This window comes from Idiotropiscis lumnitzeri, chromosome 12 (assembly GCF_059441095.1).
Source record: "Idiotropiscis lumnitzeri isolate Australia: NSW breed Sydney's pygmy pipehorse chromosome 12, RoL_Ilum_1.0, whole genome shotgun sequence".
Taxonomy (NCBI): Eukaryota; Metazoa; Chordata; class Actinopteri; order Syngnathiformes; family Syngnathidae; genus Idiotropiscis; species Idiotropiscis lumnitzeri.
The window spans coordinates 1,808,638-1,823,692 of record NC_142402.1 but is presented as its reverse complement, the minus strand read 5'-3'; the positions used below and the strand labels follow the sequence as shown (position 1 = coordinate 1,823,692).

Below are 15,055 nucleotides of genomic sequence, written 5' to 3'. Positions count from 1 at the left end.
GCGTGTCTTTTGTCCATTAGATGTGTTGCCATAACATCTCCCAATGGGCTGAAGTGCTGCTACTGGCAGAGAACCCTTATTTGCATAGGCGCTGGCGTGCGCAAGCTGGCGCCTCGTAGTGCGGCGCGCCCAGTCTAGGTATCAAAGACAGAAATAGCGCCCTCGACTGGTGTTGCGTCTTTTGGCCGTAAAAATGCGGTATTTATTATTTATTTTTTTTACATTTTTTACATTTTTTTACATTTGTGAAACTACAAATGTATAGTCTTTAGATTTACAGTACAATTTACATTTATACTAGTGAACACCCAAATAATACAATTTCGGTGTGTGGTGGTTATTAGGCTCCGGCATCCCCCGCAACTCTCGTAAGGAGAAGCAGCTCGGAAAATGGGAGGATAGATAGTCCCGAAATGGGAAAAGCTCAAATCTATTAATACCTCATTCCTAATCTTGTGCTAATGTCTATGCAGGTCTGATGTCCGTTTTGGCTGACATTCGTGCCAACAATGACCTGGGCCATCCTGTGTGTTCTAACCTCAGGCAAGGTGACTGGCTAATGGAATATATCGCCAATAGACTCATACGTAGAGAAGGACCTCTGGCACAGGTAAAAGTCTTTGTATACGCTTGAACATAAAGTACAAAAAAACAATCTCTCCTAACCCTAAATCTGACTTGTGTAATGGAGACAACTTCATTAATTTAATCATTTCATGTCTGCAGGTTGGACAGTGGCTGGACGCTATGTTTACTTATCTGAAGCACATCCCACGCTATCTCATTCCTTCTTACTTTGATGCTATCCTTGTATCAACTTTCACCACAGCTTTGGATGCAACTTACAAACTCATGTCAAGGTAGTTATTGTGTAATTGTGCAACTTTCAACACAGTCCTATTTATATGATTAGTCAATAGGAGTGTCACGATTCTCTAAATCCTCGAGTCTATTAGATTTTTTATTTTATTATGAGTAGATTTTTTTAACACAGCACGGAGGCCTCTGCAATTGTTAGTGGTAGGTTTCATTCTTGAATTTTTTAAATTAAACCTTCCATCAAAAGATGAGCTACATGTAAGTGATGCAATTTACATCATTCTTGTCTAATGCACGCATTTCATTTGGAACAAATTTCAAACATTTATTTAGAATATAAAAGGAACAATCTTGTTTTCATTAAGAGCAAAAAAGCAAAGGTGGCTGTAAGGTCCAATATCGCGCCTCCTTTATTTTACGTTACAGGGCTCGAGACTAACCGTTTGTCCTGGTTGCACTGGTGTGCCCAACCTTTGATCTTGGTTGCATCAGTGTTAAAGTTAGTCGCACCAAAATTTTGGACTGTATCACATTTACAAAGCTGCCTACCAGTAAAAATACATCCATCCATCCATTATCTTACCCGCTTGTCCTCACTAGGGTTGCGGGGGGTGCTGGAGCCCATCCCAGCTGTCTTTGAGCACTAGACGGGGTACACCCTGAACTGGTTGCCAGCCAATCGCAGGCCACACATAGACAAACAACCACTCGCGCTTGCAATCAGACCTTGGGACAATTTAGAGTGTTCAATCGACCTGCCATGCATGTTTTTGGAATGTGGGAGGAAACCGGAGTTCCCGGAGGAAACCCACGCAGGCACGGAGAGAACATGCAAACTCCACATAGGAAGGCCGGAGCCGGGATCGAACCCACGACCGCTGCTGTCTCTCACCGTGTGGCCGTCGTGCTAACCAGTCAGGTCATCGTGCCGCCCCAAAAAAAAAAAAAATGCACTTCTTGAATAATTTTTCTAAATGTTCCTATTTTTAAAATTGTGGCAGAAACATTACAATGAGTTGGACTGTGTCAGGTTTAAATGCCCTGACGCCTTTAAGAGAGCTTAGCTTACTGAAATAACTTACTAAAGGTGGCTGAAAGGCCAGAATAAATCAAGCAAGGATGTTTGTTTTTACCGTTCGCGAACGGGAGAGAGTCACACAGAGAGCAGACAGGCGTCTTGCTCAGTTCAGCTCCGAATGCCCTCCGGATTTTCCATCCCGCCGCCTCCTCTTTTATTAAAGTTTGAAGCAGACTCATAACGAATCTCCAGGAAACAGACCTTAAACTCAAAATGAAGGTCAGTTTAGACAACCCGAAACCACAGAAAACAGGAACTTAACTCACAATGAAGGTCATTTTGGATGACACGAAACTCCAGGAGACAGGAACTTAACTTTAGAGCAAACATGTAGGTGTGTGCAATTATTAATACAAGTAGTGTATAAAAACATGATTAGAAATACATAAACTGATTACATAAAGTTACTTGAGGTTAATGTGGTCTTCAACTTATCTTACAACTGTTATACTCTATATACATTAATCCTTCAAGAATAAATTTCTCACGATATTTACTCAGCAGTGAGATTTTAACAATGCGCATTACCCACACATACATGTGCACACTTATTTGTTAAATAAAGGCATGACTGCAAACATACAATATACAACAGTGTGCAATAAAGTCGTTGTTGGCTTCAGCTGAAATTGATATTGATAAAAAATCGAACTCGTGACACCCTTATTATTCAAATGAAAAAAATCAACCTGAAGACTGTGTGCATTTTCTGTTTATAATTTTTATTCAGTTTCATTCAGAGTGGTTCAAGCTTTATGCGACACTTGGCATTGGGCTCACTTCAGATGTGTGGAGTTGGACGCTTCCCTGCCCTTCCTCCTCTTTCGAAGAAAATCGAAAATGTTCCATATTGCATCAGCCCAATAACTGACCAGAAGGAGCAGTGCTGTGTGACAGTGGCTGCAGGTCACCAAACTACTAAAGCGTTTTTATGGCTCAATAAAAAAAAAAGGTTTCATGGATACGCACGTTTCTTACGAATTAATTTTTTTTTTCTTTTTCAGGTCTTCCTCATTTCTCGACTGGAATTTTCCGTTGCTGGGGCAGAGACACTTTTATTGCTCTCAGAGGACTGATGCTGCTCACTGGGAGACACACCGAAGCTCGGTATGCATCTGTGTCTCCGTGCATGTGATTCTTTTATGTTATGAATCATGATATTCCTGCCTGTTTGGATACAATAATTGAAACATAAATGAGGCCTTCTGCTGTGTCCTTAGAAACATCATCTTGGCCTTCGCAGGGACATTACGTCATGGTTTAATCCCAAACTTGCTGGGAGAAGGTCGCTGTGCCAGATATAATTGTCGTGATGCTGTGTGGTGGTGGCTGCAGTGCCTCCAGGTAGGAGGAAACCGGAATGTACATATCAAGGCATATCGCAGAGGTGCTTAACTCATCAGAATCAGAATCAGAAATCCCTTTATTGTCATTGTACAGTGTGCAACGAGATTAGAGAGCTCCCCTCTCCAGTGCAATACAACAATAATTTAATCAAATATATAAATTAGATAAATAAGAGAATAAATAATGTGATGGAAAATAATACGAAATTGGATAAATAAAACACATTACATCGCTGTTCTGCAAGGTAAGGGTGGTCGTGTGTGTTGTGTGAGAGTTCAGAATGGTGATGGCTCTCGGAAAGAAACGGTTTTTCAGTCTATTGGTCTTTGATTTGATTTGATGCACCTGTAGCGCCTGCCAGAGGGCAACAGGTCAAACAGGTGTGATCATGGCGGCGTGATCATGGCGGCGAGTGAGTAAGACGGCAGTAACTCTCTCCACTCAAAACTTTGCCTAAAGCTATTAAATCGCCAACCCACCCCACTGAAGCCTGAACTCCAAGCAGCTAACTCAAGACTTTCATCACAATGCCTCCAAAACAACTAAAGCAATCAAACATGAACCGCGATGCAGCAGAATTGTGCAATGCTACGCCTCATCTTAACGCCTGTCCCAACTTTGGCAACGACAGTGCAAATGCTCATGCTAGTCCTTCAACTACCGCTGTTCCTATAACGGAGACTTTGCTTAAAAGTATTTCAGCGGCTGTGGCCGAGCAAGGGCAGAGTATTCTAAAATCTGTGAATGAGACAATGGGGAAGCTCGAAGCGAAAATGGATGACATGGTGAAGCGCATTGACGATGCCGTTACCCCTACAGCGGCACTTGTTGCACGCCAAATGGAGGCTGAAACACGCGTTTCTCGCTTGGAGGACGATATGGTTCCGATAAAAAAGCAAATCGATGCTTTGGAGAAAACTAACAAGGATGTCCGGGCCAAAGTAACTGACCTGGAATGTCAACAAAGACAGAAGAACATCAGGCTGCTAAACCTAAACGAGTCAATCGAAGGGGGAGACGCGCTTGAGTTTTTCGAGGGGTTTATTCACAATCTACTGCAGCTACCTGTTGCGTCTGTGGCCATCAAGAGTGCCCATCCGACTTTTGGAATACCTGGTGATGGTCGTCCACGCCCCGTTGTGGTGAAACTTCAGCGCTCTCGAGATGTCTCCATTGTGTTTGCGGCTGTGAAACGCCTTGGGAATATTCAGCATGAGGGGCGACCAGTGCGAATTACCCGTGACATTGCACCTGATGTCCGGGCTGCGAGGCGAGCCTTCAATACCGTGTACGCGAAGCTCATCAAAAAAAATACTCGCTTCAAAATGGCATATCCTGCGATCCTGTCCTTCAAAGCAAATGGAGTACTGAAGACATTTAAGGATACTGAAGACATTTAAGGATCCTAACGAGGCTGAAGCTTTCCTCTTAACCATCCCGTAACTGGTAGAGTAGCCTATGTCTCTGTGAATATTGTCACCGGTGTTGAGTGCTCATTTGCCCCTCAGAACTGATTGAAGTGTGATATTGTATAATATGGGCTAAACTTTCCTTGTTATATGGCGACACAATATATGGAGAGTATGACAACAACTAAGTTTTGAGTGGTAGTTAGAGGTTATGTTTTGTGTAATTTTTTTATATTTTTATCTTAATTCACATGGTGCTCAAATAAACAATAGTATGGTCCTCGGCTCAATTAATTGTAATGTTCTGAATGGGGTAAAAAAAAAAAAAAATATATATATATATATATATATATATACACCGTATTTTCGCAGTCATAAGGCGCACTTAAAAGTCCCAAATCTTCCCCTAAACTAACACAGCGCCTTGTAAGGCGACTGCGCTCATTATATGGACAAAGTATCACTCGCGACCATCAACCCTTTTACTCATTGGGCTGTTCAGAGTGCATGTTAGCACACCCTGCTGGACAAAGTGTGAGTCATCTATGCTTCAAAGTGATCATGACTATACATTATGTGACTATGGTGTTTGGGTGATGGTGTGGGAGAAAGCTGGACAAAAGGGCAGCTGTCCACAATGTTGTAGTCTGTCTTATCATTTATGTTATTGCAAGCAAGAAACGTCCCAGGTTTAGACAACAGACAAAAAGCCCAAAGCATAACAGCACATCTCTCTAAACAGCCATGCAAATCTCTCTAAACAGCCATGTGATTTGGCTGAGTCTGAGTGGCTCCCAAGAAGCCATTGCTATATCAGTTTGTGTTATTTTTATTTCTTTTTGGTTTATTGATGGCATGAGAGATTCATGTTTTGTGTTAATCTTATTTCTTTGTTTCATTGTTTGCTTGTATGCTGAGTATTTTATTTATTTATTTATTTTTTTTGAAACCGTGACTCTAAGGAGTGTGGTGACCAGTGAAGTCCCTCCCCTGACGTAGTCTTGTAGACTATTGCCATGATACCTATTATTGGTTAGAGTCATTGTTAATGATAGTGATTGTCAATGGTATCATAGCAACTGTCTTTGAGATGTGGTGATTGCTTATGGTATTGAGGCAAAGTGAATTGCCATGGGCTGAGTCAGCGCGAGCAGCCGAGCTATTGCTATGCTAAAAGCAGCTGAGCTAGCGCCTACAAGGCGGCGCGCCCAGTGTGTGCTTCAAAGACAGAAATAGCACCCTCAACAGGTGTTGCGCCCTTTGAGGCAGCGCGTCCTATGACTGCGAAAATATGGTGTATATATATAAAAAGGTATGGGATTAATTGATAGAAATTGTAGTAGAGAGTATAATAAATGTTAACAGTACCATCATGATGCTACAAATTGTACCTGTGAATTAGGGCTGGGCGATATGACCTAAAATCAATATCGCGATAAATTAGGCAGTTTTACCTCGATAACGATAAATGCGCGATAAATTCCCCCTGAGGACCAAAATCAAAATAAATGCAGGAAATGCATATTAACTGCTTTTTTTATTGACCAACTGGTACGCATTACTTTCAATGAAAAATAGAAGTACAAAAATCATTTGAATAAACATTCAAACTAGCTTGCTTTGCGTGACTTGAACAATGTCACAAAGAACAGGAGAAAAAGGGTACCTCTCACAAAATCTTTTTATGTAAATATATTGTGCCGAGATGCTGTAATTCCATTTGCAAAGGCCTAGATTTGTGTAAAGGTATCGTGTAAACAATCTAAATAATGCCATGTGCAAAGGCGCTAGTCGCCTGTAAACAAAATGCTAAATAGAATGGGAAAAAAATGTCAATGGAATGCCAATGCCAAATAAACGCATGTGCTTCATCAGGAAAATGTGCCGTCTCGATTACCCTGGTGCGCAATCGCCACTTGCCGTCTATGTAATGCACATTCAGGCGCAAACAGGGATCCATGTTGCGACTTGACCACAAGTCGGATGTGGATGCAAAATGCTTGACATGTCTCCGCTCCCGTCCCGATGTTGTCCAGTGCTGTTTGCGGCAAATATTTTCGTACCTCTTGTCGGCTACTTTCATGAGGCGTTTGAATCTTGTCCGCTCCATTGTAACAAGAGGAGCTCTATCTTTAGCTATGTGCTCGGCTATCGCGTCCACCTCTGAGACGTTCTCTCGTATGGTGTCGCCTCCGTTATGGGCTGTTGTCACTTGTCCAAACTTGCTCCTCACTTTGAACTTTTAGCACAAGCTCCAAGTCAACAGCATGGTTGTGTTGTGGGTGGTGAAAAAGAAAAGGTTGGACGCGCTGTTTCTGGTGCTTACGACGCACTTTGTAGTTCATGTTTTTTTGCTTAAACATCGTCTTTATGGAACCCAAAACATTTCCAAACGACAGATGTCCACTTTATTTTCGGGACAAGCGCGACAGGAACAATTTCAACTAACGTTACTTCGTCCGCAGCCGTGTCAGCCGCTTCAGGATTTGAATCGCCAGCTACGAACGCGTCTTGTTTACATTCTTGTTCAGAAGGGAGGAGTCACGTGACTCCACGCGCTGGAGCCGTCTTAAAGGGGCATGAGCATCGCCGCAGACAGAAAAGACTTCTTTTTCTTTTCTTTTTTTTAGACACCGAATTTACCGACATGGGCAAAATGATGTCGGTCATTCTAATAAATTTCGGTAACGGTAAATTTTCGGTTTATCGCCCAGCCCTACTGTGAATACTATAACCCTGAAGATCTAAAACAAAATGATTTTTCATTTTCAGTCATGCACCTGAATATACGAAGTCTTAAAAAACAACATGATGCGCTGGTTTCGTTGCTTGCTAGTACAGCCTCAAATTTTGATGTTATTGCATGTAGCGAAACTTGGATGAATGACCAAACATATATAGATATTTATAACTTAGATGGATACACATTGCATTACAAGAATAGAATTGGTAAAATAGGTAGGGGGGGATTGTCTTTATGTAAATTCAAATTACTTAGTAAAAGTGCGAAATGATATGACTATTGATGATGGTTACTCTGATTCATTATTTCTCAAAATAAAATGGCAAAGGGGAAAGTCTCATTATTGGAGCAATATACCGGCCACCCAATTCTGACCATGGTACATTTAGAGCTCACCTTGAAAGTCTTCTCCATCTTCTAAATCAGACAAATAAAAACTGCATTATTATGGGAGACTTTAATATCAACATATCAAATAAGGATACAATAGGAATGGATTTTCAAAATATTCTCTTCTCCTCATCCTTTTATGCAACGATTGATAAATATACCCGAGTTACAGAGAAAAGTGGGTCCATTATTGACAATATTATTACCAATATACACAAACAACTCTGGAGGTAAATCTGGTGTATTATATTCAGATATAACAGATCATTATCCCATTGTGTTTCTTATGAACTGGACCAAAAGGCCATTTGTCCCATGTACCAAGAGAAAAGTCCAGATTCTAACTGACAAAACCCTTAAAACCTAACTCAACATCTCCAAACAAAAAACTGGGATGCTATTTATTGTTCTAATGATCCAAAGGCATTTGACGACCTAACTCATGAAATAAGAGCTTCTATTAATGAAACTATTCCACAAAGGATAATAAAACAAAATGAAATAAAAAATCCCTGGATTACAAAAGGAATTCTACAGTCTATTCAAAAGAAGACTAAACTTTATAAACAGTATAAAAGAGGCAAAATAATGTAAATAAATGCAAATACACAAGATATAAAAATAAATTAACAAATCTAATACGAGTTGGTAAGCAAAACTATTTTTCTGACCGATTTAAAAATGCTTCTGGCGATCAGAAGAAATCTTGGAAGGTGCTGAATGAGGTAATTGGCCGAAATGCAAAATCACCAGTTTTTCCTGACGCCGTAATGCAGACCCAATCAAATAAAACGACTACGGCAGATAATTTACCAGACAATTTTAACATTTTTTTGCCTCTGTTGGAAAAAATCTATCCAAAAAAAATTCTACAACAGGAGGCTCACATTAAAAATATTATCTAAAAAAGAATTACCCCAACTCATGCTATTTTACTCCTACTTGTAAAATAGAAATAACCAATATTATAAACAAGATGAAATGTTCACACACAACTGGTGCTGATGGTATTAGTAGTAAGATTCTTAAAACTATTGTGCATGTGATAGCTGAGCCACTTGCTCAAATAATAAATTTAAAGCAAATGAAGGTGACAAAAATAATACCAGTATATAAGTCTGGGAACATAAATGAAATGCAAAATTATAGGCCCATATCAATATTACCAACCCTTTCCAAAGTACTAGAAAGAGCAATCCACTTGAGACTGGTAGCCTACTTAAAAAAACTAAATATACTGGTTTCTTCACAGTCTGGCTTCGTTAAACAGAGCAATACATGCATGGCCACTTTGGATTTGCTTGAGAAATTAGACGATGCTTTTGAGAAGGGAGAAATTGGTATTGGCGTTTTTCTCGATCTCACAAAGGCATTTGATACGATTGATCACTCTACTTTACTTGGGAAGTTGGAGCATTATGGTGTCAGGGGTATAGCACTACAGTGGTTCAAGGACTATCTTCAGGATAGACTACAATATGTAAATGTAAATGGGGAAAACTCAGGACTGGAAAACATCACATTTGGAGTTCCCCAGGGATCCATTCTGGGGCCCCTTTTATTTTTTGTGTATATTAATGATTTTGGTTTCTGTTCGCACAATATTCATGAAATTCTTTTTGCAGATGACAGAAATCTATTTATATCACATAAAGATATTGATCAGCTTGTACTACTCTTAAATGAGAAGTTATCAAACGTAAATACTTGGTTCAAATGTAACAAGTTAACCTTGAACATCACCAAAACAAATTATATTGTCTTCAGCATGAATAAACATAAATACAGAGATCGTGAATTGAACATAACTATTGATGGCAGACTTATTCACAAAGTTGAGTCCACTAAATTCTTAGGAATCCATATTGACCAGTCTATAAATTTTAAAAAGCATATTGATGAATTGGTTAAAAAACTATCAAAAATAGTAGGATTATTTTATAAACTAAAACAATTGCTCCCATTAGAGGCATTACTAACTTTGTATCGATCACTGTTTGAGCCTCATCTGAACTATTGTAATATTATTTGGAATAATACTTACCCTCCATACACTGCCAAATTACTCATATTACAAAAAAAGCCATAAGGGCTATATCTGACTCTAAATATAATTCTCCTACAAATGCCCTCTTCCAAAAGTATGGTCTCCTAAAGCTTCCAGAATGTAACATCTTTCATAACCTATGTACAATGTATAATGTGGATAACAGGCTGAATACTAAATAGTGTGAACTCATTCCACTGTACTCTTCCTCTCACCTACATAATACTCGGAACAGGTTGCACTTGAAAGGGAAATATAGGAAATTAAAATCCACTCGATTCAGTATATGTTATAGGGGCCCACAAATATGGAATGAATTGGATAATGAAATAAAACAATTTGCTACGCTTTCTATATTTAAAAGAAATCTGAAGCACAAGCTACTGGAGAAATATGTATCGAAAGATTTTGCAGCCAAATGACTCAGAGTTAAACTTTTCTCTTTTACATGGATTACTGAGTTATCATTGGTTACTATTTAAGTTGAAATGTACATGAACTGGTCCATCATATCTGTTTTAGCACTACACTGAAATTTTGATTTGCATGTCTTTTTTTTTTTTTTTTTTTAATAAACTATGAGCCGTTGCCCAGCACTGTAAACATCTTGTAAATGACATTTATATCAAATTGATTACGTCAGTACAAGATAAATCTTTTGTTTGGTGGTGGTGTGCTAGATCCCTGTTCATAAGCTTTTAGCTTCAGAGGGAGTCCATTTTTCACATTGTAAACACAGTATTTTGTTTGCATACAACATTATGTGTGTGTGAAAATAAACACGTCAAATCAGAGTTCGGGTGAGTATTGTTTTTGTCGATATTGAGAGCTCTGCTGAGGGTGGTGTAGATGTCCGACAGGGAGGGGAGAGGGCAGCCTATAATCCTCTGTGCCATTTTGACTGTCCTCTGGAGCCTCACTCGGTCTGCCTCAGTGCAGCTGCTGTACCAGGTGGAGACTCAGTAGGTCAGCAGGCTCTCGATGGACGAGTGGTAGAAGGCCAGCAGCAGCTTCTTGTCCAGGTTGAATTTCCTGAGGACCCTCAGGAAGTGCAGATGCTGGTGGACCTTCTTTACCACTGCTGTGGTGTTGTGTGGCCAGGAGAGGTCATCGGAGATCTGTACTCCCAGGAACTTGAATGTGTGGACCCTCTCCACACATTCACCTCTGATGTAGAGGGGGGGGTGGCACAGTCTTGTTCCTGATGACGAGCTCCTTTGTTTTTGCAATGTTGAGTTGCAGTCTGTTGTCCTCACACCAAGCCGTTAGTCTCTGGACCTCCTCCCTGTAAGCTGCCTCGTCACCTTTCGAGATCAGACCGACCACTGTCGTGTCGTCGGCAAATTTGACGACAGTGTTGTCCGTACCGTGGGCCGGGCTGCAGTCATAGGTGTAGAGGGCGTATAGGAGAGGGCTCAGCACGCATCCTTGAGGGGAACCGGTGCTCAGCGTTCGAGTGGAGGACGTGTAGGGGCCGAGCAACACAGTCTGGGGTCTGTTGGTTAGAAAGTCCTTAATCCAGATGCGTGTGAGGGCAGGGAGGCCGAGAATGTCCAGTTTGGAGATGAGGATGTCTGGTATGATTGTGTTGAATGCCGAGCTGTCGTCCACAAAGAGCATCCTGGCATAGCTCTGCAGTTGTTCCAGATTTGTAGCACAGCCGAGCCCAAATGCCAGCCATTTTCGAGGATTTTGACCCATTTTCAAAGGCCCACAGAATATTGTGTTATGTATTCATATACAACATGGGATCCTCCCCAAAAAACATTACTCACTTCTTTCATCAGAAAAAAAATTTCTCATATTTGTCATTTAAAAAAAAAAACCCTGTGCATGTGTGCCGGTGCGTTAACTTCCATCCCTAGAAGCATATTTTTGGGGGGGTATGGTAGGATGGAAACCCACAAAATAATCCACACCATATTGTTCAACACTCCAATACATGATACAAGTTGTTTTTTTGCACAAACCCAATGATAAAGTCCGTACCCGAAATGTTTGGAGTTCATTCACTGATTATCCCAGTCAAAATGACGCCAGCTAGAATCATTCAAACGTCTGCTCCCTACATGACTTGAACTATAAAAATTTTGAATGTTGAAAAGTAAGGACAGTATTTACACCTTTGCTTGATGTGCCAAAATATACTGGATCCACAACCTAAGTTATACATGACAAATATATACATCACAAAAGGTTTTTTGTTGTTGAAGTCTTCCCACATAATATTTTCTCCACTTTTGTTTCTTCTTGAACAACATCCAAACTTTATTTATCGTTTATTCAGTGGTTTTAGCTTAAGTGTGCACTGCTATCTATAACTCCACATTAACATTCATGTGTTCAATACACACGTGTGCTTGCAATCGATGTTATATTCTAGGCAGCATGTGAAATGGGCTTGATGGGAGTCTGAAATTCATTGTCTTTAAGTAAGGCTGTCGTCCACATACATAAAATTAAATTTTTAATAGAACGAGGGGAAAGATTTTTAGCTTGACAATAACTCTGTCGTCTCCAGCCCTCTCTCAGTGGCGCACTGGTCAGCGAGAGTTCAATGTAGTGCAGCAGGGTTTTAGGGCTTGGCAGACTTACACAGGGGCGTAATTTTTTACGACCTTTCCTGGGATTCCAAGGTGGCCATGCAAGATCGGAGCACGGGATGCGCAACAAAATCAGAAAAAAACCAATTCTTGGAAAGAAAGAAAGCATGTGGGCCTCGGAGGAAAGTGGGACCCCAGACAGGGCCCAGCCACGCTCCATTGACCAGGAGAGAAGAAAAGAGTAGGACCCAGAGTATTTGGCATTCGGCCAGATGAGCAACAAAAGAGGAACCCAAAAGAACGGCGGACCAAGAGCAGAACAAAAGAGAGAGAGACAAGAGTGGCATCAGTTTCTGGAGGCTGCAAACTTACACCAGGCCTCACACCCCACAGTCTCATATTAGATTAGAAATTAGAAATTAGAAATCCCTTTATTGTCATTGTACTCAAGTGTGCAACGAGATTAGAGGGCTCCCCTCTCCAGTGCAATACAACAATAATACAGACAAATATATAAATTAGATAAATAAATAAGAGAGTGCAATGGAATTTAGTACTGAATAGGGTATATAAAAACACATCACAATGCTGTTCTGCAAGGTAAGGGTGTTCTCGTGTGTGTGTGAGAGTTCAGAATGGAGATGGCTCTCGGAAAGAAACTGTTTCTCAGTCTATTGGTCCTCGATTTGATGCATCTGTAGCGCCTGCCAGAGGGCATCAGGTCGAACAGGTGGGAGTTTGGGTGGGTATTGTCTTTGACGATGTTGAGAGCCCTTCTGAGGCACCGGGCGGTGTAGATGTCCGACAGTGAGGGGAGAGGGCAGCCAATAATCCTTTGCGCTGTTTTGACTGTCCTCTGGAGCTTCACTCTGTCCGCCTCAGTGCAGCCGCTGTACCAGGTGGAGACACAGTACGTCAACAGGCTCTCGATGGACGAGTGGTTGAAGGCTAGCAGCAGCTTCCTGTCCAGGTTGAATTTCCTGAGGACTCTCAGGAAGTGCAGACGCTGGTGGACCTTCTTTACCACTGCTGTGGTGTTGTGAGTCCAAGACAGGTCGTCGGAGATCTGTACTCCCAGGAACTTGAACGTGTGGACCCTCTCCATACACACGCCTTCGATGCAGAGGGGGGGCGGCACCGTCTTGTTCCTCCTGAAGTCGACGACAATCTCCTTTGTTTTTGCAGTGTTAAGGTGCAGTCTGTTGTCCTTGCACCAAGCTGTCAGTCTCTTTACCTCCTCTCTGTAGGCTGTCTCGTCACCTTCCGAGATCAGACCGACCACTGTCGTGTCGTCAGCAAACTTGACGATGGTGTTGTTGCCGTGGGCCGGGCTGCAGTCGTAGGTGTAGAGGGCGTACAGGAGAGGGCTCAGCACGCATCCTTGAGGGGAACCGGTGCTCAGCATGCGGGTGGAGGACGTGTAGGGGCCGAGCAACACAGTCTGGGGTCTGTTGGTCAGAAAGTCCTTAATCCAGATGCGTGTGAGGGCAGAGAGGCCGAGAATGTCCAGTTTGGCGACGAGGATGTCTGGGATGATCGTGTTGAATGCTGAGCGGTAGTCCACAAAGAGCATCCTTGCATAGCTCTGCTGTTGTTCCAGGTGGCCCAGCACAACATGCAGAGCAGTGTCGATGGCGTCCTCAGTGGATCTGTTAGCCCGGTATGCAAACTGGTAGGGGTCCAAAGTGGGAGGAAGGCAGTCCCTGATGTGCTGGAGAACCAGCCTCTCGAAGCACTTCATGATGACTGGTGTGAGAGCAACAGGACGGTAGTCATTCAGGCGGACGGCGGGTGACTTTTTGGGGACAGGAATAATGGTGGAAGTTTTCAAGCAGGAGGGGATGACTGCTTGAGCCAGGGAGCGGTTGAAGATCCTGCAGAAAACATGTGCCAGTTGGTGGGCACATGCTCTGAGGACCTTGCCTGGTATTCCGTCGGGTCCAGTAGCTTTCCTGGGGTTAACCGCCAGGAGCGCGCGCCTCACATCGTGTTCCTCTACGATGAGTGGGGGGGAGTTGGAACATGAAGTGAAGGGGTGTGACGGTTGGGGCGAGTCAAAGCGAGCGAAGAAGCAGTTCAGCTCCTCTGCCAGCGATGCACTCGGGTCTACAGAGGTCGTGCTGCCGCCACGGAAGTTGGTGATGCTCCGTAGACCCTGCCACACCTCCGTGGTCTGTTACTGGCAAGGTGGGCCTCCAGCCTCCCCTTGTAGATTGCCTTGGCTAGCTTGATGCCTTTGCTCAGGTCAGCACGGGCCACCCTGTACTGGGCTTTGTCGCCTGACCTGAAGGCAGCGTCACGGGCCTTGAGGAGAGAGCGAACCCTGCTGGACATCCAGGGCTTCGCATTTGGGAAGGTCCGTATAGTCCTGTGTAGGGACACAGTTTCCATGCAGAACTTGATGTAGTCCAGTACACAATGTGTGTAGACATCAAGGTCCTGATGATCAAAGAGGTCCCAGTTTGTGTCTTGAAAGCAGTCCTGTAATTCACTCATGGCGTCGTCACGCCAGGTTTTCACAGTCTTTGTGGTGGGCCTGAATCTGCGTCTGAGAGGGGTGTACGCAGGTGCGAGCTGCAAGGACAGGTGGTCTGACTGGCCGAGAGGGGCGAGTGGGAGGGCCCTGTATGCGTGCTTGATGCTCGAGTACACATGGTCGAGAGTGTTGTCTCCCCTCGT

The 15,055-nt window shown here is 42.6% G+C and overlaps 1 protein-coding gene across 3 annotated transcripts in view; it reads left to right on the top strand.

Annotated features, from left to right (window-relative positions):
- agla (amylo-alpha-1,6-glucosidase and 4-alpha-glucanotransferase a) overlaps window positions 1-15,055 on the top strand; it is a 124,342-nt gene that overhangs the window by 82,457 nt on the left and 26,830 nt on the right. For all 3 annotated transcript variants that reach the window (XM_088311278.1, XM_088311277.1, XM_088311279.1), the window contains exons 22-26: window positions 474-610; window positions 727-860; window positions 2,628-2,803; window positions 2,902-3,004; window positions 3,118-3,241. In XM_088311278.1, coding sequence (XP_088167404.1) covers window positions 474-610; window positions 727-860; window positions 2,628-2,803; window positions 2,902-3,004; window positions 3,118-3,241 — 674 coding nt within the window. The remainder of the gene's footprint in view (window positions 1-473; window positions 611-726; window positions 861-2,627; window positions 2,804-2,901; window positions 3,005-3,117; window positions 3,242-15,055) is intronic.